The sequence below is a fragment of the Mustelus asterias genome, chromosome 14, assembly GCF_964213995.1.
Source record: "Mustelus asterias chromosome 14, sMusAst1.hap1.1, whole genome shotgun sequence".
Lineage (NCBI taxonomy): Eukaryota > Metazoa > Chordata > Chondrichthyes > Carcharhiniformes > Triakidae > Mustelus > Mustelus asterias.
In genome coordinates this window covers 35,878,514-35,904,721 of record NC_135814.1, presented here as the reverse complement: position 1 = coordinate 35,904,721, position 26,208 = coordinate 35,878,514, and the positions used below count along the sequence as shown (strand labels likewise).

The following is a 26,208-nucleotide window of genomic DNA, read 5'->3' as shown; positions in this document are numbered from 1 at the left end:
AGTACCCTCAGTTCTAGACTCCGGAATTATGGTAAGGGATATTTAATATTGTGACTTGGTCAGAGATCGTTGGTGAGAAATTGAAAAGATCAAAACAGACTCCAATGGAAGTCAAAGATATATATATATATATATTTGTTAAAACATCAAGGTCAAGATCACCAAACACCAGGAAAACAACACACAATGCCTTCTGCTCTATAAGACTATAGCTATGGAAGGAATACTAAAACGGGCACAACGGAAATGCTTACTTTACACAAGTTTATCAGTGTCTTAAACTATGAAAGGTGCATGCAAAAGCCCCCCCCCTTTCCCCAAAGCCTCATCCACTATGATGATCTCGGGAACTTCGCGAATTACCGGAGGATACTCACAATCCTAGTTTAAATTGCTCAGTGGGTTTCGGGCTGCATGCTGGAGACGAACGAGAGGCAGGCAGGAACAGGAGAAGAGAGAGGAGAGAGTGAAGCCAGAGCTTGCTTGTCCCTTTTTAAAACCTGAACCAGTGATTCTCTCACACAAAACAGTTTCTGATCATTGGTAGTTTTGATTGACTGGAACAAAAGGGCCGGAACTGTCGGGACCGCCCTTAATTGATATTTTAATGTCTTTTAAATGTTCTCTGAGTTAGCCTGATTGGAATCCCATCAACGAGCTGAGTCTTGATGTTGTCCGTGGATGGAATGATCTCTGTTCTCATTGTCTTGCTGCTGGGCTATTTACTCCTCGTCTGCTGGCCATGGTTTCTCCTTTGTTTCCTGTTGATTAGATCATCCCTGTCTCGACCTTCTCGTTATTCCCAGCCTCTTGCATATTCATGTGGCCTGACAGCCAGCCGGCCATTTTCCTTATCCCTGGGTTCTTTAATCATGGAGGATTTGCCCTAAAACTTACAAAAGGAACAGGCCAAGACCAGTGGATGGGTTCAATTCCTGGCTATCCTAACCCCATGGAAGAGGGCATGTTGGAACTGGTAGGGCAGAATGGTGGCTGCTTCTTTGCTGATGATGAAACAGGAATGCAGTCTCGAGAGTGAGTCAATGAGTGAAGAGGCACACATGAGACATAGCTCTCATGTGTCCACCACAAGGCACATGGAGCTCGATACTAGCCATAGTTGGAAGGATACAATGGGAAACCCATAACCCTTCAATCTCTCATGCATGTTCTCTTAGGTAAGTCAGGCAGAAGAACAAAGGACTACAGTGATGGGGGAGCACAACCACATACTCCGAAGGAGGAGGGATCTTCAGAAAGTACAGCGTTGCATCATGTTCCTTCACCCTCTGCCAATGCAGATCCTCTCACGTTGATGTTCTCAGTTAGATTCGGAGTCATGATCTGGTGAAAATGGCACAGATTCCTCTGAGTAGCTAATGAAAGCTATGACAGCTCAACTACTGGAGGACTGTCGGAGGTTGGGAGATGTTGAGTGTCAGGCTGATGATGTGTCTCTGGTTTCATCGACAACTCATTGAATACTAGACTGCAGCCTGTGGTGAGGGAACATCTGGTGCTGCTTCTAGAGCCTATGCACACCTCTTTGCAGATGATTCAGGAATCCAACCAGCTCATGATTGCTGCAGTGTCTCTGGCATGTGCACAGTTGGTTTATCCATCGAGAGATTAGCAATCCGAATTGAGAGCCAGTTGCAGCATATCCGCATGCCTTTACCTTGTTCATGGATCTTGCAGCAGGGACAAGGTGAGAGGTCTGAGATCTCCATCAGGTTCTCACACATCTCAGGTCAGTAGGGCAGTGCAGGTATGCATTGAAGGGAGGAAGTCTGGCCTTCTGCGTCCAGATATTCCTCTCAGGGTGGTCTACTGTCAACAGTGACTCCTCAATTCCTCTGCTGGTGACACCAGCTCCAGTAACATGAGGATCCTGTACCTGTGCAGTAGCCCCCCAGCATTCTGGAGCCCTCCAGGCCTCAGGTTGCTAGAGGACAGCCGCAAAGATCTTCCCAAGCCATGGGGCAACATGATTGGCAGCCTGCCTTCACTGCAGGTGCAGGGGAAACAATACACAGAAAAATGTGCAAGAGATTTAAGAGGAGCACCTGGCTGCAGTTGCACTCAAAGGTGAAGAGAGTGTCGAACTGTGAAGACTCATGATTCTTGTTGCATTTCATGAAGGATTAACATCGGCACTACATCGTCTCCCATGTCTTCAGGCCCAATGGCATTTCTCTTATACACTGGTTCTCCAAAGGGCTGCTTGTGAGGATCCATGCCACGTGCCTCAAAACTTTATCCTTGCTGCTCTGCAATGTAAAGTTGGCTGCAGTGCAATAGCTTGCTAAATGAGGAAGGTGACAGTAAGGCTGCAGAGCTGTGAGGCTTTATGGCTGTCGATCCAGCAGGTTGTGAGGATCATATGATTTGTATTAGCACCTCCCAAGGCTCACTTTCATGTATCTCATCGTGCCTTGCTTGTGGTTGCTGGGGTCCCTAATCTGATCTAGCATGGTCTAGTCAGCAGTGTTCTCCACATTCTCACCATCGGAGAAAGCAACATAATCCATGATATCTTCATTGCTCAATGCCTCCCCGCCACACTCTGCAGCACCAAGTTGTGAATTGCGCTGCATAATACATGAGAACCTTGTTTGGACTTACTGAAATGTTCCAACTCCATTAAGGCTCACTAGTAAGTCTGAAAGTGGCAGAGGAATGGCCTGTGATTAGAGGAGCAATCCTTCGCAAAAATATGCAGAGAAGAAAGAAGATTAAAGTTAGGCAAGAAGGGAGGAATGAGAAGGGCAGGAGAGAAGGGAGGAAGAGAAATGGGAGAGAGAATTCCAGGAAAAAGAGAGAAAATTCCAGGAGAGAGATAGAGTTTCTTGGAAAAAGAGAGAGTGAATTGCAGAAGGAAAAGTTTGAGAAGGAATTACAAACATAAAAGGACAGTGAAACAAGATAGTTTGAATTGGCTCGGGAAAAATTGTTGTTACCTAGTTGAGGAGCCGTTGATAATTCAAATGACCCAATTCAGAGACAAACTTTTATTTCTTAAAGTATTCTCAATTACTATCCGAATTTGAAGGCAATGACATTGAAACCTTCTTCATAAACTTTGAGAAGCTTGTAGGTAAATCAAAGTGGCCTGATAAAATATGGACGTTCCTAATGCAGGGTCAGCTTACAAGCAAAGCCTACGAGATTTATTCCATATTGCCTGCAGAGATCTCTTCAACTACGAACAAATGAAAAATGCTATCCTGAATGCTTATGAGTTAGTGCCAGAGAGTTGGAGTGTATAAACAGCTCACTATTACATCTCAAGAACTTTCTCAGTCTATCAATTTCTTAACTTGTAACTCTACAATATGTAAATAAATATTTCCATATATTATAAATAGTTATGGTACGATGGTGGGTGCCCTCCCCCTCCCCCTCCCCCTCCCCGAGACATCATTGTAATCAAGTTTTCTGTGAAACTACAATGTCCATTTTCAGCAGTCAAATGGCAGCCACAGTAATGGCTGTTCTGGCACATTTAATTCACATCCACACTTAAGTCGTCCCACCTCTATTGCCACACCTGTGACTGCTAATTGGTTGCCAAACTCGTCTCCCTGTATCAATTAACATGTTGCCTCTGTGAAACCCAGGGCTTATTTCTGTTTCCTCCCCTGGGGGCAGTTTTTTGGGACTGGGATACAGCCTCAACTTCTTTTTCCTGCCCTTACAGTGAAAATCCAGCCCTATGGTTCTGACATAACCTCACATATAACTTGTGGTATAGATCCTGATCCCAATTCATAATCTAGTCGTAATGGGCAAAACGTACTGTTTGTTACTTTTAAATAGAGTAGTCATAGGTAAAATTCTACCAGATTGTCTACTGCTACAGCTTATCCATTACGTTTATTAGAGTAATGCTTTAGCTTATAACCTCATTCATGATCTGAGAAAGTGATCTACCATTTTTCAAAGTCGAAGCAATTCCAAGGAGGCAAAATATGGGAGTAAGAATTTCTGTTTGACTCCTGGGAATATCAGATCGTGTGCATGTTAGGCCAAACTTCATTTTATAGGTAGTAAGGGCTCACTTATAGTTGTCCTTGATTCTGAACATGAGACAGGAATTTGAGTAAAACCCTGAAAGTGAAAACATGATGTACTAAAACTTTGTGTGATTTCATTAAAAAAACTCAACTGTTCTTTGGAGGAACTGAGGTTTTCCATTGGATCTAATATTAAGTCTGAGATTTTTGAATTGCTATTTATGACCTTTAAAGTTATTTTCCCCATTATTAGTGAATTTGATTGATCAAATCTTAAGTCTTAAATTGTGAATATCAGTAATGTTTCAAACATTCAAATTCAGCTGCATTTTGTAAGTCTATGCACACATATAGATTAATAATCATAAACTGGAACTAGGTTTAACAATAAAACAATTTCTGCAAAGTTAGCTCTTTCGGACATCTATATTATTAACTTAATTAAGTGTAAATGGAATTAAAACATTTTCTTTGACATGAATGCAAATTTTATTCTGAATTTTATTAGGTAATCTGGAGAATGGGTGTACACTGAGAAGGGTCTGTGTGATTATTAAATCATAGCATCCCTACAGTTCAGAAGAAGGCCATTAAAACTACACTGACCACAATCCGACCCAGGCCCTATTCCCTTAACCCCACATATTTACCCTGCAAATCCCCCTGACACAAGGGTCAATTTAGCATGGCCAATCAACCTAACCCTCACATCTTTGGACTGTGGGAGGAATACAGAGCACCTGGAGAAAACCCACGCAGACACAGGGAGAATGTGCAAACTCTACACAGAGGGGGTGATTTTACCATTGCATTGTGCCCATTTTTGGCGTGAAAACATGGTAAAGTCGGGCGTGAGGCGAATAACGCGATCCGCGTCCATGTCCATCCAGATTCCCACTTTACCAAGGCCCTAAAATGGCCACGATCAGAACAGCGTCCGAAACGGGCGCGATGTCAATTTAAATGCATTTGCATGCATTTAAATTGATTTAATGAGCTGGACGCCCAATCTTACCGGCATTTCCCCCTTCACCATCGCATTCGACCGTCCAGATTCGGAGCGAAACAGGCATGCTCGGCAAAGGTCTGTTTGAGCGCTCCGGCTTCTGAAGAGGTATGTTCAGAGCTTCCGGCTGCTCTCTGACTCAGATCGGTGGTGGTGGGGTGGTGGGGCAGGGAGGCAGGCCAGATCACTCTCTGCTGGGGGGGAGGGAGGAGGAGGCAGATGTATCTCTGGTGGGGGGGGGGAGGAGGGAGCTCTGATCATTCTCCGGTGGGGGCGGGGCGGGGAGGAGGAGGGCCAGATCACTTTCTAGTGTGGGGAGGCGGGGGTTGGGGGGGAGGGGAGAGGAGGAGGGTGGTCCGATCATTCTCTGGTGGGGGAGGAGGGAGGCCAGATGGTTCTCTGGTTGGGGGGCGGGGTCGAGAGTAGGTGGCATCCGTTGCCATTCTGCGGCCGATTGGTGGGGTGCAGGGGGGTCCGCTGCCACTCTGTGGGCGATTGGTGGGGGGGGAAAGGGAGCAGGGAGTAGCGGTGTGGTTAGATGGATAAGGGGGACAGTTATGTACAGTTAAGTTGTGGGGGTGGGGTGATATCTTTGGGGCCATCACTCCTGGGCCGCTTCATCTGCTTTTTGCGGCCCGGGAGCGATGTGACAGGGGAGCGTTTTTCAATTTTTTTTACTGCGCATGCGCAGTTGAAGGCTCCAATTGGAGCAGCAGCGTTTCGGGTGCGATAAGCCCCGCCCACAGCACGATTCAAACTCGCAATTTTTTTTCCAGGCTAAGTGCGCATAGGGGCGCCGGAGAACAGGTTTACAAGTTCTGAATTGCGCCCAGATTCAGCATTTAGAATCAAAATGGTAAAATCGCCCCCAGAGAGTGACCTGAGGCCTGTCCCTGGTGCTGTGAGGCAGCAGTGCTAACCGCTGTGCCACCATGCTACCCCTGATATGTTGGAGTGCCATCCAACCGCTGTGCCATCCCTGATATGTTGGAGTTGAAGCATGAGAATAAAATTTTTAACCACTTTACTCCAACTGAAAGGAGCAAACAGCCCTCGATGAAAAGATATTGGGAGCGATTCTCCAGCCTCCCAGCCATGTGTTTGCCACCAGCGGGAGGTGGCGGTTTGTTTGCTAGCGGTAGGATTTTCTGGTCCTGCCACTGTCAATGGGAGTTCCCATTGACGTCATCCCACGCCGGCCCTTGCCTTTTAATCAAACCTGTTTCCTCATTGCCACCGTGTATCTTTAAACAGAGAAGCCTAACTTCCATATCTGCTCCACAATACAAAGCACAAATAGAGCATGGTCATATTTCAAATACATTGGAAACTTTGTAGTGAGCTTGTATACCCTGGTGAACTGTATTTACAAAATAGATGGAACACTTCATAATGTTCATATTTCAAACGCAATATTAACTTTGAGGTGAATTTATATTCACCTCCTTTGTTAGAGAGGTGGTGCCCTTCATTTGAGAGTGCAAGATAAGTCATATTTCAAATAGAATTTAAATTTGGCAGTGTATTATATATTCTTCTAGCACGTGCTTGTGGTAGAAATAGCATGTGATTTGCATCTTTCATATTTCATATATATTGTAAATTCTGTGGAAACTTTCACATACAGTTGGTCTGAAGTGCAGACGCAGCAGAACAGATACTTGAGCATTTATAACTTCTGCTGAATCCAATGTGCATGTGGCACATCAAATTTAATAGTAAATTTAATAATTAGACTTTAATAGATGTAGCATTGACCTTTGTACATTTACATAATTGTTGGAGAATGACGTAGTCCATTGTTCTACTTAACCAAAGACGGCAAGTAAATGTGATTTTCAGTAGATTAAATAATTGACCTTTATCTTATTAAACAAATTGAAGACCTCGACAGATATTTAACTTCCAGCACAGCTTTTGAATGCAGTTCAACTGGAGATCTGAGGCAACTTTTTTCAGCTACATTACCCATACAGATTGCATGACATTCACTGATACACTTTGTTCTCTTTCTTGCAGGACATGTTTGGCGCATAACTGAAGGCAGAATGAGCTAATCAGATAAATGTGCCTGCATGTCCTAACCTCCTTGGAGAAGGCAGTGCTGGCCATTATTGGGAAGGACACTCCTGAAGCCATGGTCAGCAACAGGGCTGAAACCATTGAAGATGATGATATCCTCATACCTAGTCCTCCTTCTCACATCCCACTTCTCCCTATTCCAACACCTTCTTCTAATTTATAAGCGGCAGATGTACCTCTTAATTATCACCACCCTCTCCCCTCCATCCCACCAATCCCCACATGCCCACAGCACAAAATTACTCTTGCGCCTCCCTCCTTTGAGATACCCAAGAAGTGCAATCTGACCAGGCAGTGGAGGGACAGCAAGAGGACACTAAGGATGAGGACGCTTTGTCACTCAATTCTACACTTGCAGCCACCAGCTCAGGTACCGACGCTGTGTGTAATTTAGAGGATAGCATAGAAAGAAGATCTTCACATGATGAGAGACCAACTGTGATGGCTGGTGTCAGCTTGCTGGATGAACACAAGTTCTGCTGCAGAGGACTAAGAAAATTACTTCGATGGAGCAGCCTACAGAAAGATGCCGATGGGTATGAACAATAAAATGTGTGGTGCATTAGGAAATCCACCAGAAAGTCTGTGCTCAATATCAAGGAGCATGGAGCACCTTGATACCAACCGAGCACAGGAATGGCACAGATCCTGCAGCCTTTCGTTTGCAGTGTGCAAGTGGTTGCCAGATCCATTTGGACATTTGTGGAATTAATCATGATGCAGCTCAGCTGATGTCACAGCCAGGACTTCTAGGCTTCAAACTGCTCATGGTCATCCAGCAAGGTCACCTGCAGTCTCCTCCACTAAGACAGCAGTGTCCCACCAGCTATGCTACCTACACTCATTGGGCTAGAGTTGCATTGGGGCACTAAGAAGGACAAAGATATCTTGAACACAAAAAGGGAATGGCGCTTATGGACTTTTGTATGCAATGTCCATTGCATATATGATTTCGTTTATAAATTTTGTTTGGAATGTTTTTGAAGTAGTAGCTTTTATTTTTATACTGTGCAAACTGAACACTGTGATGGCTATTGATAGAGAGAAGGTAAAAGTGTGAATGGGATATTGCGATATGATCACTCGTATCACACTTAGATGAGTTCTATATGATGACCACAGTCAGAAATGGGGGCTGGAATTCTCCCATCCTGCCCATCACTGGAATTCTAGCGGGTGGGGGGGGGGGGGGGGGGGTGAGGGTGGGTGGGCGGACCATGTAAAGGTCCATTGAAGTCAGGTGGGAATCTCCGGTTTTCAGGCGAGCGCAGCCAGAGCGTCCCACCCGGGCTATCTAGGTTGACACCTCCCTTTCTTTTCTTCCTCCTTCTCCTGTTCTTCCACTGCCTGCCTCATAGCTAGTGGCAAGAGACGTTCCCTAATGAAGGTACGGTTGTGCAGTGCGAAGTAACCTACCATGATTCTTGATAGACATTCACTTCCAATTAATGTTTACCACAGGCTAATGGAGATCAACCTTTTGTTGCTTCTAGTTCCAGCCATGATTTTGAAATAGGGAGGAACCACTCTGATGTAAATTTATTAATGATCTTTATTTGATCATTTCTGTCACTGTACAGTAATAACAGATATGGCAACCAAGGCCAAGAAGAGAAATCATGGGCTCTGATTCTTCTCTTCATATTTATTCATTGGCTGGGCCAGCATGTATTGCTCATCCCTAATTGCTCTTGAACTATGAGCATCTAAGAGTCACATGTAGGCCAGACCAGGTAAGGATGGCATGTTTCCTTCCCTGAAGTTCATGAGTGAACCAGGTGGGTTTTTGTGACAATCAATAGTGGTTTTATGGTCACCTTTAGACTTTCAATTCCAGATGTTTTATTGAATTTAAATACCACCATCTGCCCTGGTTGGATTCAAACCTGGATCCCCAGAGCATTATATTGTGTCTCCGGATTACTAGTCCAGTGACAATTCAAAAAGGAAAATCTGGAATTAAGAATCTACTGATGACCATGAAACCATTGCTGATTGCCAGAAAAACCCATCTGGGGCACTAATATCCTTTAGGGAAGGAAATCTACCGTCCTTATCTGGTCTGGCCTACATGTGACTCCAGACCCACAGCAATGTGGTTGACTCTCAACTGCCCTCTGAAATGGCCTAGCAAGCCACCCAGTTCAAGGGCAATTAGGGATGGGCAATAAATGCTGGCCCAGCCAGCGATGCCATGTCTCACGAATGAATTTAAAAAAAAGACAATACCACTACACCACTGCTTCTCCTCTCCGGGCTCCTTATTCTCCATTTCCCTCCAATTAACCCTCCTGCTCAATCATGCATGTTTTCTTCCTTTCAGGATTCACCAATCAAATTACCAGTCACAGAAAGGTACTAATAAAATGATGATGCCCATTGTTGACATCTAGTTACAAATATCGTCCAGTATAAATGCAGCATATGTCATTAACATTAAGAGCAGCAAAATGCTATACATTTATGTGCGTCCAAAAGTGATCCTGTTGCAACTATTAGCCAAACCAGAGAGTACAATTTTTACTTTATCAGCATCATGCAATACGTCTAATTTGACAGAAAAATATCACATTGTTAATTTATGGGATAAATGTCCAGGTGATAACATTGATGTTGGTGACTGCATGGTCTGCACATTGTACCATGTGAACACTGTGATAGTCAATTCACATTAGGAGGAAGGATTCAATACTTGTAACCCAGATAAACTGCACAAGAACTTTTCCATTCAGTGGAAGAATTAGAAATCTTTCTCTTGCCTGAATTCATATTATTCAATATAATTATTTCATAGAAGCAGTGTAATTGGATTCTATTTTATCAGTAATCTCAAAGTGTAGAAAGATCAAATAGCACCTGTGCAACAAAGTGGAATGACTAAACAACATGGGTCTTCACTGCCAGTGAGAAGCATTGGTGTCCTCAGGTGTCTCTGTGTGAGACAACTTTTAAGAGGCCAGAGGACAAAGACTGAATGGTTCACAGTTGTATTTGTCTTTTCCTGGACAGTCTGAAGAATCCACTGATTGTTGCTTCTCACTACAATATATTTTCAATACCTATTATGGGACACAACTTTCTCATGATATTTCTATATTTCAAAAAGAGCATAAAGATAGAGTGGAATAACACATAGGTAGACAAAAGGACACAATTGCAGTCAATGGAAAAGGATTTTAAGAATTATATACAGTGTAAAACATTACTGATTCATTATGAGTGAATTGCACACTCCTGTTCTGGCAATTTCACCCACAAAGCCTGCTCACATCCATTACTAACAAAATAAACAAACCCCACCATGATGCTACCCTCTGTTCGTAAGATAATTATGGTATGGATGACAACAGCTATCTAACCCAGACCATATGATCCATCCAGAATGACATACAAACATATACATTAGGAACAGAAGAAAGCCCATCAACCTCTCAATCCTGCTCTGCCATTTGATAACATTTCTTACATTATACCAGTGATCACACCTTAAAAGTATTTGATTGTAAATTGGTTGTAAAGAAATTTGAGACATCAGGAAATGTGCTACATAAATGTATGTTTTGTCTTTCATTACATCTGCATGCAGTAGGCAAAGTTACCGTAGCAATGGTGAAATTGGAGGCCCAGTGCTGATTCTGTAAGAATACTTAATCACAAAGCAATCGTGATATTAGAAAAATGCCTACAAAAATACATTACATTTACAAAACAGGTGGGATTTAAAAAGAAATCAGAATCACCAACCTGCCCTAACCTGATGAACCAGATTTATAAAAAATCGTAACTCAACCTGTAGGTTCCAATTTTTTTATAGCGAGGTCTGAAGCACTGCCTCGGGTTGCTCAGGTTGGGGGAACAACAAAAAACTTAATTTTTAAACTCTTGTGCTTGGCAGCATCTGCATTCCCTTCTCCCAAGCCCAGTCAGAAACAATGGGAGCTTCACGTTGTCATTAGTGTTCGGACCAATGCATTGTCCACATATTCACTGTTAGACATGTGTAGCTATTTTGGAAATCTGCTGCTGCTGGTAGCTACTCTTATCAGGAGATCTGCCGGCATGGGTATGTTGGCATGCTCACCTGTCTTGCACATCCAATATCGTTAGTCTGCAACTACTGTATGATGTCAGCCATCCAACCAGCCAGCCAGCCAGCCAGCCATGGGCGGCACGGTAGCACAGTGGTTAGCACTGCTGCTTCACAGCTCCAGGGACCTGGGTTCGAATCCCGGCTCGGATCGCTGTCTGTGTGGAGTTTGCACATTCTCCTCGTGTCTGCGTGGGTTTCCTCCGGGTGCTCCGGTTTCCTCCCACAGTCCAAAGATGTGCGGGCTAGGTTAATTGGCCATTCTAAAATGCCCCTTAGTGTCCTGGGATGCATAGGTTAGAGGGGTTAGTGGGTATGTAGGGATATGGGGGTAGGGCCTGGTGGGATTGTGGTTGGTGCAGACTCGATGGGCCGAATGGCCTCTTTCTGCACTGTAGGATTCTAACTACACCTAGGTCTCTTTCTGCTGACCTCCACTTTTTCCTCAAGAAGAGATTTCTGCAGCTTTCCATTGCTGATCAAATGGCCAAAATGCAGACCTTGGCTGGAACTCTACCACCTTGCCCAGCACAGAATCTGAGTGGGGCGAGGGCCCAACAATGGAAATCTCCATTGACTTCGGGCGGGAATACCTGGTCTTGCTCGAGCAAGTCTGTATGCCACTTTTTAAGAGTTCTTTTTATTCTTGCATTTTCATGCGATTTTTCATTTATCTTAAGCAACAAATTAGCATCCGTGTTTCAAAGGCCTCTATTTTCTTCCACAGACCTGTATTTATTGGCCAGGTTTCTGAGGTATGTGGATAGAAGGCAGCATTTTATGAGTTTTTTCTTACTAGCTTGAGTTTTCTAACACATTCTTCATCTTCACAAAATTACTTTGGCTATTCTACCCTTCTTCTAATTTTGGCATTGCATCTGCCATTTTCTGTCATCAGATTTCCTAAATAGACAAGCTGAGCCATTTATTCCAGTGTGACACCGTCCATTTCATTCTTCACTCTAGTTTATTCTAATATATTTGTTATAACTACCATTGTTTTTGGTGTTCACCCAATCCATATTCTAAGATTCCAGATTTTACTTTACTTACTCCATATTTTGTATGGCCTCTTCTGATTCTGCAAGTAGTGCTGTGTTGCATACCACAAGTTTGTTATGTTCTTGCCTCCAATTTACAACCCGAGAAGTTCATTTAATTTTCTGAGAATTTGTGCACAAATTGAACAATTTTGGCAACAGTGCACAGCTTTATTGTACTCCTTTCTTTTGCAACATGTCTGATTTTTAAACTGATGGAAGTAAAATATCACTAATTTCATTTTTGACTAGATGAAAAATGAGTAAAAGATACTGTGATCAGCATTGAATCTCAATAATCATACATGCGTGACATTTGCATTTGTGTATTTTAACTATATTTGTGTACTTACTGACAAAATATCAAAGCAAAAAAGAATCGTGCATAAATGCTTTTTAAATTGTTTTGTGTGCTTTGTTTCCTTGGTTATTGCTTATTGGTTTTCTGCTAAAACGGTGTGTACTGCAGGTGGGAATGCCTGACTTCAACACCATGGAAACATCAGCAATATTGTATGGAATGGGGAGCTGACAAGGTCAGCTTAATGTGGATTTGCTTTAATTGAATTAACCATTATTTCTAATTGTTTTCAAAAGCAAAGGATCTCTTGTGATGTTTTTTTAAGTTGTTTTATTGGATGACTTGAATCTTTCCAAGTTAAAGAGATTCCGAATTAATGGGTTCACCCTGTAGTTCATCCACTCTGCTTTTACAGAAAGTCTTTGATCTGAAATATTATTTTCTATTTAATATTAAGCAGAACTATTTTGCCCACAAAGGGAATTACCAGGAACACTAACTAACACTAATTTGCATTGAATGTTAATTCAATGCAAATATTAGCCTCGTTCTGCCTCCGTTCCTGTGCCATATTGTTGGTGAAGGATCATGTTGTAAAGTGAGTTACATCTGGGGGCTGGTGAATGGAAGAATATCATCTCAGGAACCTTCTCTTAACAATCCATGAGAACGACAGCTGTATTTGCTATTTTATTGTTACCATTCATGCATCTCCCTACAAGTATCTTACCATTCAACCAATTGTACTGTAAATGCCTTCATATAACTACAAATAAAGCAGCGTCTAAAATTTTATATAACAAAGCCACAGTATCAACAAAAAACACATCAAGTCATGATAGTATTTTATTTTTGTATTACTCAATAATAATGAGCAAGGTAGCCTACTGAAGTCTTTGTTCCTCCAAATTATTAGACCAGGTAACTCAGTCATCTAAAAATCTCCAACATCTATGTGTAAACTTTGTGTAATCTTTAGAATTTCAATATAAGACCGTGTTTGGGAAGAGCGGAAGAAGGGGAATAATGTAACATGAGCAATTGATTTGCTCTTTTCATCTACTATATTTGATTTGGTAAGAACAGAAAATAAAACACCTTTTCTTAAAAGCTTTTGTACAAACCATTTATATTCTACATATTTACAAATGTAAAACTGGCATTAGCAAAGATGTAAAGAACAGGCTTTATCATTAGAATGGGAAGTTTTGTTGTGTATCCATTGAAAGTTTCAAATGTTCTGCAGGATTCAAGTCTCAGCCTTTGGCCACACGATGGCATACTTGCATCTGTTTGGGAGATGGAACTCACTATGGATGTCTCATTGTTATCATAGATTCCTTTTGGATAAGGTCTTATCGTTAACTTGTGGATATATGGCTAGAAAATTAGAATTACTCTGCAAGACTCAAATATAACATAAGAAAGTTTCTTCAGGAATTATTTCCATCCAGCTTTATACCAGGGCAAAAGAGAAAATGCTGGAAAATCTCAGCAAGTCTGGCAGCATCTGATTCTCAGGCAGCATTCTCAGATGCTGCCAGACCTGCTGAGATTTTCCAGCATTTTCTCTTTTGGTTTCAGATTCCAGCATCAGCAGTAATTTGCTTTTATACCAGGGCACTCTGGCAAGGCCGAACTCTATAGTGATGATGATAATAGTGTAGTATTTTTTGAAGATATGTTCTCATGGCACTGATCCTTGGTTGAGGATATTGTGTGCAGTTCCACGAGTGTGGATCTAATTGTTGCCTGAAGAATTAATGCGGGAGGTGCATCGAGAAAGGAATTTAAACCAGATATTAACCATAAGTTATTGAAATGTTTTGCATCTGAATGTTTTTTTCCCTTTGGGGGAATCAAATTGAAGGAGGCCACGAATGTATTATGATTTATTATTTTTTGCATTGTAAAACAGGATGTGGTAAATGTAACCCTGATTTATAACAACCTTGTTGCAGAGAAGGGACTCACTTGAGCCCAAACGTTATTTGAGGTTGTGGCAATTTGCCAATAAAAGACTTGTTATGTCCGAGCTTTTATTACCTGCTGATGAATGCCTGATCTCTGCTAAATTGCGAATCATTATATTGTCAGCTAAATTAAAAAGGAAATATTGCAAAAGCAAGATTCTCTTATGTGATGTGGGGGAGTCAGGCTCATGAGAAATACATGATAAATTGTGATAGACAATACAACAGATGTTTTGCAAACACATTCTACCTTTGAAAAGACTTGTAAAAATTCTGTTTATTTAATGAATGTAATATAATGGGATGTCAGAGAAGCTGGATGGTTTTAAATTTGCAAACCACAGTGTCGAATTTCTGACATAAAGGATGCACATCATAATATATATATGCCATCTTCTTTGTGCAAGTGACAATACAAAATTAAAAAGAAAATAAATGTGTGCACTTTAAATGTCTGTCACTACCTCAACAAGTATTAACATATATAGCAGTGGAGCCAAACAAAATACACATGCATAAAGCTGTCAGTGACATATGCACAATTGGAATTCTGATTTTTTTTTAAGTGTACTAACAGGTCGATGTACTCCCAAAACAGTTTACTGTTCCTTTGAAAATAATCTTGGACCTGGCGCATGAATTTCAAGTCCTTTTTGCCAGTCATCAGATTCATAATCTCTAATGTGCTGTTCCTGTAGATTTCTCGAAGCTGCCCTGGTATGTCTGTACTTCCACAACAGTGGTATTTAATGCTGGGTTCTGAGAGTTCTGGAGTATTAGCTTTGTCTTTATCAAGATAAGTTTTGAGTTTTCTTTCTTCCTTCCTTGTTATTTTAAATGTTTCCAATTCTATTCATCCTCCTCTGGTTCTTTCTGTAATATAGGCATTTCTTGCTTGAGGCACCCTCTGAAAAAGTTGAGGATAGCACTGTACATATGACGCTTGCTCTTTTCAGCTGTAATAAAATGGCCTTCATCTGGGTAAATCTGGCTCGTAAAGAAAATAAAAGGTTAGTAAGACATGTGATGAAATGCTATTTTATGTATATGTTAGCCAACTTTAGCTATAACAATATATTTGAACTGAACCAACAGTTATGGATATTATAATTATTGGTACTTATTTAGACAATAGTGTGTGAACTTAACACATTTTTGATGCATCATAATTACTTAAATGACCATCAATGGTAACAGCGGTTATGGATTTGATCAGGCATTATCATCAGCTAGTATATAAGAATTGCATTGCCGTTTAGAAATAATTCAATGGATACCATTTTGTGCTCTACATAAGGTGAGAACTGGAAATGCTGTTCTTTCTGCCAGTCCCACAGGGGTGGATTTATTGTTCGGAAATTGGGTGCGCTGTCCTTCCCCTGCCCCGCACTAATGTGAGGATGTCGGATTGTCAACCCGATGTTCTTGAAGAAGAGTCACATTTATTCAAAATGTTTCTCGCCACAGATACTGCCAAACGGCATAGTTTATACCGCATCTCTTGTTTTTACTTCAGATTCCCAGCATCTGCAGTATTTTGCTTTGATGTGAGTCCACCGTTTTAACGTTGCTTGTGGAATTTTCAGGCGCGGGTCTAAAAATGTTTTATGGAGGCTAGGATGAGGCGGCACAAGCGTGGCAAACAAGGCCTGGCATTGCGACCACGGTTGAATATTCTGCTGAAGAAGTTGGCAGTGTCTGTATGTATGACTCTTGACGACATTTGAAAAAACATACGTTGTGCCTTGAAAATGATTAATAAATTCTCATTCTGAGAGCAGGAGTACTGATCTACTAATTGCAAGCTTGGAAGGGAGCAAAGGGAAGGGTTTTTAGTAAAGAAACAAGTTCTATGCGGCGAGAATTGGCCAGTTTCCACTGAGTAGCTGCTAATTTCTACAACGCACTTTATTCGGTTTGTACAAAGGGCAGGGCCAGGTTTAGCAGACTTCGCAGTTCCTGGTTAGCAGCTCACGCCCCACCACAAAATATAAGATTCACTTCATAATTTTCTCAAATAGTACATCAAATAGACATTTATGAGTTTGTGTTGAGGCAAAGCAGAATCCCTTTGGCATTTATTTCAACCAAAACGAAGAAGAGTGCTCCCTTCTGGACTAGTTTAGTATTTCAGGCTTTTTGTACACTGCTCTGTTAGCAGGAAATAATGAGAGAGACTTTGTGCTCTGGTTTCTAACCACTGGAAACTAGATACAGGCTGTCAAATTTATAGAATCCCTATAGTACAGAATTAGGCCATTCAGCCCATCAAGCCTGTACTGACAACAATCCCATCCAGGCCCATTCCCAATAACCCCATGTATTTATGCTGCTAATCCCCCTGACACTGAGGTTCAATTTGGCATGGCCAATCAACCTAACCAGCACATTTCTGGACTGTGGGAGGAAACCAGAGCACCAGGAGGAAAACAAAGCAGACATGGGGAGAATGTGCAAACTCCACACAAAGACAGTCACCCAAGGCTGGAATTGAACCCAGGTCCCTGGCACTGTGAGGCAGCAGCGCTAACGATTATGCCACCATTGTTAGCATTTGTCAGACTTCACCATCGTCATTCAAATATCACCAGGGTACAGGTACTGACTTGTTATATACTGAAGTTACATAATTGCTTTCAGGACATCGGCACCGTCGGCTAATTCAGGGATTAGTCCCTCTTCCTTTTGATACGTTTCCATCAAGGGCTTCAATTACCTTCCTTCTGGTGCTCATTCACCCAAGGCCATTGACACTTTCTGAACTTGGCTAGGTCCATTGATTGCTGCCTGGCACTCAGTCACACGTAGTGCGATCTACTGTAATTATCATCGTTGATCTTAAAATATAGATCTTAAAATATATTTTGATCTTGCTCCAGAACTGAAACAAGATGAGGTGACAATACCACCATGGCATGAATGGATATCCAGCAATGTTCCATAAAGTGGAGTTTGGAAGCAATGCTCAAAAGCATTAACTCATTCAGTTACCTCAACCTCTAGATTTATCACACTAGCAATCCAAATATGCATTACTTATAAATTAAATACCTGTATAGTGTAGTTTCTTTCAGCTTTCACCAGGTGTTGTATCAGCTCCGCTGTGTGCTGAAAATGTACATTTGCTGCAAAAAAACCCAATTAAATGGTTGATAACTGAAAATAAAAACTAGCTTTTATTAGATGTTCATCAAGGCAGATTGCATCAAATCAAATCAAATAAAAATGCTTTTAAATTGTTCTTAATTAATTCTACACCTAATTGTTTCAAATTTATTGTTATCAAGGTCAATCTGAGTTAGAGATAATTCGACTGGACATAGTTTATTTTGAGTTTCTGATAGAGTCATAGAGTCAAAGAGGTTTACAGCATGGAAACCGGCCCTTCAGCCCAACTTGTCCATGCCACCTTTTTTTTTAAACCCCTAAGCTAATCCCAATTGCCCGCATTTGGCCCATATCCCTCTATACCCATCTTACCCATGTAACTGTGTAAATGCTTTTTAAGACAGAAGTGTACCCGCCTCTACTACTACCTCTGGCAGCTTGTTCCAGACACTCATCACCCTCTCTGTAAAATAATTCCCCTCTGGACACTTTTGTACCTTTCCCCCCTCACCTTAAACCTATGCCCTCTAGTTTTAGACTCTCCTATCTTTGGGAAAGGATATTGACTATCTAGCTGATCTGTGCCCCTCATTATTTTATAGACCTCTATAAGATCATCCCTCAGCCTTCTACGCTTGGAATTCTTTACAGAAAGCTGTTGGTGAGAAGCAAAATTGTTTTATTGTTATAGAATCATGGAGTCAGAGGTTTACAGCATGGAAACAGGCCCTTTGGCCCAACTTTTCCATGCCGCCCCTTTATTTAACCCCTAAGCTAGTCCCAATTGCCCGCATTTGGCCCATATCCCTCCATACCCATCTTACCCATGTAACTGTCTAAAACGCAGCTAGTTCCAGACACTCACCACCCTCTGTGTGAAAAAATTGCCCCTCTGTATTTTCTTGTATCTCTCCCCTCTTACCTTAAATCTATGCCCTCTAGTTTTAGACTCTCCTACCTTTGGGAAAATATATTGACTATCTAGCTGACCTATGCCCCTCATTATTTTATAGACCTCCATAAGATTACCCCTAAGCCTCCTATGCTCCAGAGAAAAAAAGTCCCAATCTATCCAGCCTCTCCTGATAACTCAAGCCACCAAGTCCCAGTAGCATCCTAGTAAATCTTTTCTGCACTCTTTCTAGTTTAATCATATCCTTTCTATAATGGCGTGACCAGAACTGTCCACAGTATTCCAAGTGTGGCCTTACCAATGTCTTGTACAACTTCAACAAGACGTCCCAACTCCTGTATTCAATGTTCTAACCAATGAAACCAAGCATGCCGAATGCCTTCTTCACCACTCTGTCCACCTGTGACTCCACTTTCAGGGAGCTATGAACATGTACCCCTAGATCTTTGTGTTCTATAACTCTCCCCAATGCCCTACCATTAACTGAGTAAGTCCTGCCCTGGTTCGATCTCCCAAAATGCATCACCTCGCATTTATCCAAATTAAACTCCATCTGCCATTGGTCAGCCCACTGGCCCAATTGATCAAGATCCCGTTGCAATCCCAGATAACTTTCTTCACTGTCCACTATGCCACCAACCTTGGTGTCATCTGCAAACTTACTAACCATGCCGCCTATATTCTCATCCAAATCATTAATATAAATGACAAATAACAGTGGATCCAGCACCAGTCACAGCCTCCAGTTTGAAAAACAACCCTCGACAACCACCCTCTGTCTTCTGTCATCCAGCCAATTTTGTATTCATTTGGCTACCTCACCCTAGATCCCATGAGATTTAACCTTATGCAACGACCTACCATGTGGTACTTTGTCAAAGGCCTTTGGTCCATGTAGACAACATCAACTAAGTTCCTTGGAGTCTTGAGCTGAAGTCGCTGTCTGTTGTCTCAATGGCCACAATACAATTAGGTGTTTTTTAAAAACAGTTTGAACGAATATCTAAAAGCAGTCGGAATTTAGGATTACACTGGGCGCGATCTTACCGGCAATTCATGCCACGGTCCCGCTGCAGCGAGGTCAGAGAATTTGGCGCCCAGCCAAAATCTCCATTCATTGCAGCGGGATGGGAAAATCCCGCCGGCATGAACAGCCAAAGCATTTCAGCCACTGTGTTTAAATAAACCATATATTACTTTAATTGATCTGTACCGGGGAGAAATCTTTATTTTCTGATATCTGTGGGGCTTAGGTTAAAATATGTTGGCAATAGACTGTGATTTTACTGATGGCTTTTCTGTATCTGGGGAGATGAGTCATTTGTTTGTAATAAGGAGTAATCCACGGAGCGGGGGAAAGGATGAATACGTGTCTTTACTCTTTATGTCTCCAGTTACAGAGATGGGTTGACACAAAATGATTTTCACCCAATAGAAGGGGTGAATTTTGATCATCTCCAAAAAAGGGAGGAGGAATGAGAGGTTGGGGGATAAAGGTTGAGAAACCGTAGTCTTTGTTGGCACAGTGGAACTATAGCTTCTGGGACATGACTCTTCTTGGTACAATTCGTCATCACTTCAAAGACAAAGGAGAGAAAGATATTGGCTGTACTGGCAACACCAAAAGCTCCCAGAATCTCATGGAAGAAAAACTTCTATGTTGTCTTCACTGCTTCTTGTTATGTATATGTAAGATCTTGCTTAATAAATTCTACTTGATGCATAAAAATACTAGTTATTCATACATCATAGGTATGAGCTGGGCTGTGGGAGGAAAAAGTGAGCTGGGAGTGCGGCTTGGAGGGTGAGTCAGAGGTGCAGGCCGGGGAGAGGGGACAGGAGGTGGGTGGGGGCTGACAGAAGTGGGAAGACACTCCTCCTGATTCAAAGGGCTACTCCTATTCTGGAGCCATTTCTGGAGGAACCAAAAGTTTGGGGTCCCACCATAAGTTGGCTCCAGCAGATTTCTGATCTCACTGTGGCCCGCAATAACGGGGAACATCTCAGCATTCGCCACTATTGGAACTGGAGGATCTGGGCCATTACTGTGAGATACATTTTGTAAATCTCACCACAAAAGTGCAGACTGAACCCCAAATTACTACAGAACCTATTTTGCAGATAAAGTAATGTGAGCTTTCAGTAAAAATGTACAATATGCCCCAACATGCTATCCACTCAGGAATGTTTATTTGTAGATCCTACTGCAACATTCAGTAGCACAAATTATTTAGTGGGGGGAAGTTAGGGCAAATGGGTTGGAAGGATTCTCCATCCTCTCCTAAATGTATTAACATGAGGCAGAGTAGGCTCCCAGTAGGTCTTTACTAGTTGGACAATTCTGATGTATATTGTATTTTTAAGTAGCAAATTGAAGGCACTTGCTATCCATTTTACTTTCTAGTGCCACAGAAAAGGTGGCAATTTGGAGATATATGCAGATCACAATCTCACTTTCAAAACAGCAATTGCTACCAATTATTTTTCATACCAAACTTGCATTCCTATTTTCTCTCGCCAGGGGCTGGATTTGATGTTCTCTCACTGTCAGGTTTAAAGGTGAGTGTTAAATTTCTTAGTACTGAGGTGTCTTTTCAAGAACTACTCCACAGCCAGGCACCAGGGAACACAGATCTTTATTCAGCCTACTCGCCCCACACTCCAAATGTTGACTGCCCTCTCAGTGCGGTCCAGGCCAGCTCACCTGTACCTTGGGTCATATGACCTGTTTCCTTAAAGGGGCTATGCCCCAACATATATAACAGTGGGGCCCATGTAAAATTGAGTGGGCAGCCTGCCGCCACTTACTCACCTTGATCTGCCCCAACTGTAATTTTATCAGTGGCAGGGTCATGTCAATTGAAGCCCTTACTTCCCACCTAAGGGCCTTGTACCACTGCCAGGAGTTAACCAGTGGCAGTAGAGTCCCACTCCTAATGTCCAGCCTGGTGGGTAAACCTGCATGGCTTTGTGCCAGGTGGCTAGGGAGTCTCTCCTTAACAGGCCCCCAGAGTCCATTTGAGTGAGGATGCTGCAAAAGTATAACCTCTCCTAGGTTTCCTTCTACTCTGGCCTTTCCTCTCCAACCCCTCTAGCTGGGGCCTGCCATTTCGGCACCCAGGAGGACCCCTGACTCAAATGCTGGGCTGGATCCAGCACAACTCGCTTCTCTTAGCCTTGTTGTAGTAATGGCAGTGGTTACCACACCAGGTGTACTGGAGATCCTCTGGCCTCTGATGGGCTGACAGCTCTCTAAGGATGGAGATTCTGTTCCTGAGGGGTCAAAGTCCTGCCTCGCTTCTCTAAACAGGCACCACAGGGAGGGTGGTGACAGGGAATCCTGCACCCGCTAAAATTTAGACCCATATCGGTGTCTCACACGTTTGGCCTCTTGCAAAATCAGAGACTCACATTTAACTTTAATGATATTCTCCTGCTTTATGTTCCCTATTATACACTTTACTTTTTTAACATAATTCGTTCCCTTCCTCACTCTCTGTGCTTCACCATTGGTGACGTATTGTCCAACCTCTAAACCTCTTTTCTCTAGAATTGTCGATCATGTTCCCTCTACTTTGCTTTATCCCTCTCTGCTTTCAAAATACTCTTCAAATGTTCTTCCCGTTCAACTGTCCTTCCAGTTACGACATCCAACCTCTCAATTCCCCTCCCCTTTCCTGAAGCTCCATGTCTGTTTATCACTTTCTTTCCTATTTAAAACACACCGAGATGCCTTCCTGCTGGAGAAGGGCGATATAAGTGCAAAGTTTCTGTTACACATTAGTTACCTTGTTTAAAATGCACACACAATAAGTTAATGGAGGAGAAACCCAAGAAATCATTTTTATTTTCAAGAACACTGACCGCATGTAGTTGAATTTTATGTTGAATTTACATTAATGCTTTCAAATCTTCAAAGACAATTATATTTCCTGAAATTAAATTGTCACATGCTCAGATTTTATCCAGCATGATCAAATATAAATATAAATTAGCAACCACCTAAGAGATTACCACATAAGAACAGTCAAGGTGAATAGTCTAGTGGCAGAGGACATAGACCAGAAGGTCAGAGGCTCGAATTTCACGGTTACTTTGCCCGACCATCCCTCCTTTGGTTAAGCTTTGTTTTCAGCCAAAGTGATAAAATATAATGTGCAGCAAAGCAAACTGTTCATTAGATAGTTTGGCTTTTCAACCATTGGAAATATCATAGTCTAGATCAATTCTGTTCTGACTACATCTCAACAGAATTTTTGATGTGGCTTAATGGGAAGGAACAGTTTGAATTTCCCCTCGGAAGCTCATTGGAGAGCGTGTGTGTGTGACTGTCTGTGTGTGTTTGTGTGTGTGCGTGTGTGTGTGTTAGTGACTGTGTGTGCTAGTGAGTGACTGTGTGTGAAAGAGTGACAGTGTGTGTGTTGTAAGAGGTTGTGAGCAAGGGAGAGAGAGGGTGTGTGTATAAGAGTGAGAGACAGTCTGGCTCACTCCCAGTCTCAGGGTTCACATTCACCCTCACACTCATAACACTCACACCAACTCACGTAGTGCGTGAGATTGAGTGAAAGAGTACCTGAGAGTGAACTGGAAAAACACAATTTGCCACAATCTCACACTCTAATGGTCATCTTTATTAATTATTCACAATTTTAAATTATTGATTTACTGCTTTCATATCACTTTAGTTCTGCTCAGCAAGTTTTTTTAATTCTTCATACTTCAATGTTTTATTTAAATTCATGTTTAATGAACTACAGGCCTTATCTTTTGAAATTTGTTCACCGGCACCTTGAGTGAGAAAAGAAATGAAATGTGGCCCTCCACAGCCACGCCTCCTAGGCCTGGAGTTAGGCAGGTTTCAGAACTGGTCACATCACCCCCTTCTTTTTAGCCTAAATTATACTCACTGTCCCAAAATATAACAACGTTATAAACTTATTATAAACACTTATCCCATCAGCTAAGGGGAGCATCTTTTCTTGCCTGCCTTATCCAAACCTGGTAAGAAGTTTAACAACACCAGGTTAAAGTCCAACAGGTTTATTTGGTAGCAAAAGCCACACAAGCTTTTGCGTGGCTTTTGCTACCAAATAAACCCGTTGGACTTTAACCTGGTGTTGTTAAACTTCTTACCGTGTTTACCCCCCAGTCCAAAGCCGGCATCTCCACATCTTATCCAAACCTACCATAATATTGTGCACCTCTCTCAAATCTCCCCTCAACCTCCTTTTGTTCCCAGAACAATATCTGTAAATGTTACTATTTATGCTGTGACAGAGAGATAGAAAGTGACCAACTTCTGCTCAATTTAAGTGGACCCCCCCTAAGATAGCCAACATGGTGGGAGAGAATAACAGAGAGACAAGCAGAGTAACAGAGAGATTGTGAGAGATAGAAAGAGAGAGAGAGTAAAGGAGGGATACTTGTATCCATTCTGGAATTCAGGTGGACATGCCATGGATTTTGTTTTGGTCACAACTTCAACTTTATCCAAAAGCTTGGATACAAAAATGACTATCACTCTTATCATTTTGAAACCATTATCTAAAATATTTTGAAGCATTTTGGGGAGATAGCTAACAGCTGGAATGATGAGGTAGGGAAAAATAAATTGTACCATCAGCAGTCCCATGTATGATCAGAAAACTCTCATCGTTAATTTCATGAACATTTTGTAGCACACTGGATTCCTAAAAGCAATCAGAGATTGAGTTACTAACATGAATTTTAAATACAATATTATTTATTGGTTAGTTATTTTAAAATATAATTAGCACATCTAAATGCACACAGCATAAAATTGGGCCGAGAGGGAAATTAGCTGTGAAAAGTAAGTGTTAAGGGAGGAGTCTTCAGCATGACGGGGTTTTGGTCTGCTCCTCTGTGTCCACTCCTACCCTGATTTATTTTCCTTGATCGAGGCTCATTGCATAACTACAGTGAGCTCCTGGCAGGACTTTCACCATCAAGAGGAAACCTGCCTGTGCGAGTGAAGAAATCCTGATGTTGGTGCAGCAATGATACAGCCAAGAGACAGTGAGCATCTGGGGCAGAATACAATGCAAGGCGACAAGTTAATACTCTTTGCTTCCATATCAGAAGCTCTGGGCCTTCATCACTGCTTCATGGAATCTATTAGCACCTTCTAAAGTGGCAGCATTGGGAGAGAGTGGTAACTGTGGCAGAGAAGAAAGAGCTCTGCTGGGCCTACATCTCATGGCCATTTGTGTGCATAGGTGGGGATGAATTGGCCAGACCAATCTGGTAGAGATGGGGTAGGGACATCCTGCTCGGATGGTGAGACAGTGGTAGGTTTTTCAGACATTCTCATCTATGATCCCTTCTGATTTTGGGTGGGAATGTGCTGAGCATTTCCATCCGAAATGTTAAATTATTGAATTGGTACTTAGACTCCTTGTGTTTTATTTAAGAACTCACTTGATAAATGTTGTCATCTCGTGATGGTAATCCAAGGTATCGCTCTGTGAATGCTGAAGCTGTATGAAGAAAAATCAATTTAATCCACATTTGCACGGTACCTTCATCCCTATGAATGAACTAACGCTAAACGATCAACAATGATTGACCCAAACCCTCAGCCTTTTTCATGAGACTGAACGACATATGAAGCTATCAATCTCTTAGGTGTGAATGCCAACTTTTCTGCTTAATAATTAATTTGTGGCTAACAACATCACCAAATACGAAACCGAGAAGCGGTGTTAGACAGTCATCTTTGCCAGTGTTTATCAAGGCAACTTAAATACAATTTGGGTACAATCTCATTCTAATAGGGCAACAGGGCGATGACAGTGTAATCAAGGTTGCACTGAAAGACTCAATTATTTCTATTCTTGTGAACCATTTTAACTGCAGTATTAAGTATGGTATAGAACTTTCAATTTTACTTCCCATATTAATATGAACAAATAACAAATACTAAAAATTCCAGCAAAAATTGGAGAAGTTCATCGTAATTTAAGCTTAAAATTTTAAAGATGTCCCTGACTTGCCATTTAAATTCAAAATCTAGGTAATCTACGTCTTAAGGGATTACCAGTAAGCGAATCAAGAGTTATGGGGAAGTGGAGTTGAGGATTATCACATCAGATCAATCATGATCTCATTGAATTGCAGAGAAGACTTGATGGGCCGAATGGCCTACTTCTGCTCCTACGTCTTATGGTCTTAAGAAAGGTGACAGGCTAGCCATGTCTGGGAGAGAGCTTCCAATGTATTTCCTTCCCAATTTTGCTAATATGTGGGGGGGCAATTCTCCCAGCCCGCTGCACTGCCAGCTCCATGCCAGAAATCGGCGTAGAGCTGATTAAAATATTTAAATTCTAATTTGAATCTGATTGGCGGGCCCAGGACTGAAGGCTCTGGGCCTGCTAGCCTCCCCCCTCACCGGTCAGGATCACTTCAGCGGGGTTTACGACTGCTCGCCACGAACAGGGAGCTGGCGGCCTGACCCTGCAGAAGTGGAGGTCACCCAGGAGGTCATGGGTAAGGGGGTGCCCCCTGGGCATTGCCAGCTTGGCAGTGCCAGCTTGCCCCCTGACACTGCCCAAGGGGCAAAGTGGCAATGCCCAGGGGGCACCTTGGAACTGTCCACCGGGCATCAGGCAGTGCTAAGGGAGTAGAGCCGGTGGGGGGGGGGCTATAGAGGAGGGGCCTCTGGG

General features: G+C 42.2%; 1 protein-coding gene across 1 annotated transcript in view; it reads right to left on the bottom strand.

The window, feature by feature from the left end:
* Nucleotides 1–14,771: 14,771 nt before the first annotated feature.
* Nucleotides 14,772–26,208, bottom strand: part of dpp10 (dipeptidyl peptidase like 10) — an 837,745-nt gene continuing 826,308 nt past the window's right edge. Inside the window, exons 23-26 of the mRNA XM_078229163.1 lie at nt 24,965–25,023; nt 24,144–24,216; nt 17,557–17,630; nt 14,772–15,492 (exon numbers count right to left, since the gene is read on the bottom strand). Coding sequence (XP_078085289.1) covers nt 15,355–15,492; nt 17,557–17,630; nt 24,144–24,216; nt 24,965–25,023 — 344 coding nt within the window. The 3' untranslated portion in view covers nt 14,772–15,354. The remainder of the gene's footprint in view (nt 15,493–17,556; nt 17,631–24,143; nt 24,217–24,964; nt 25,024–26,208) is intronic.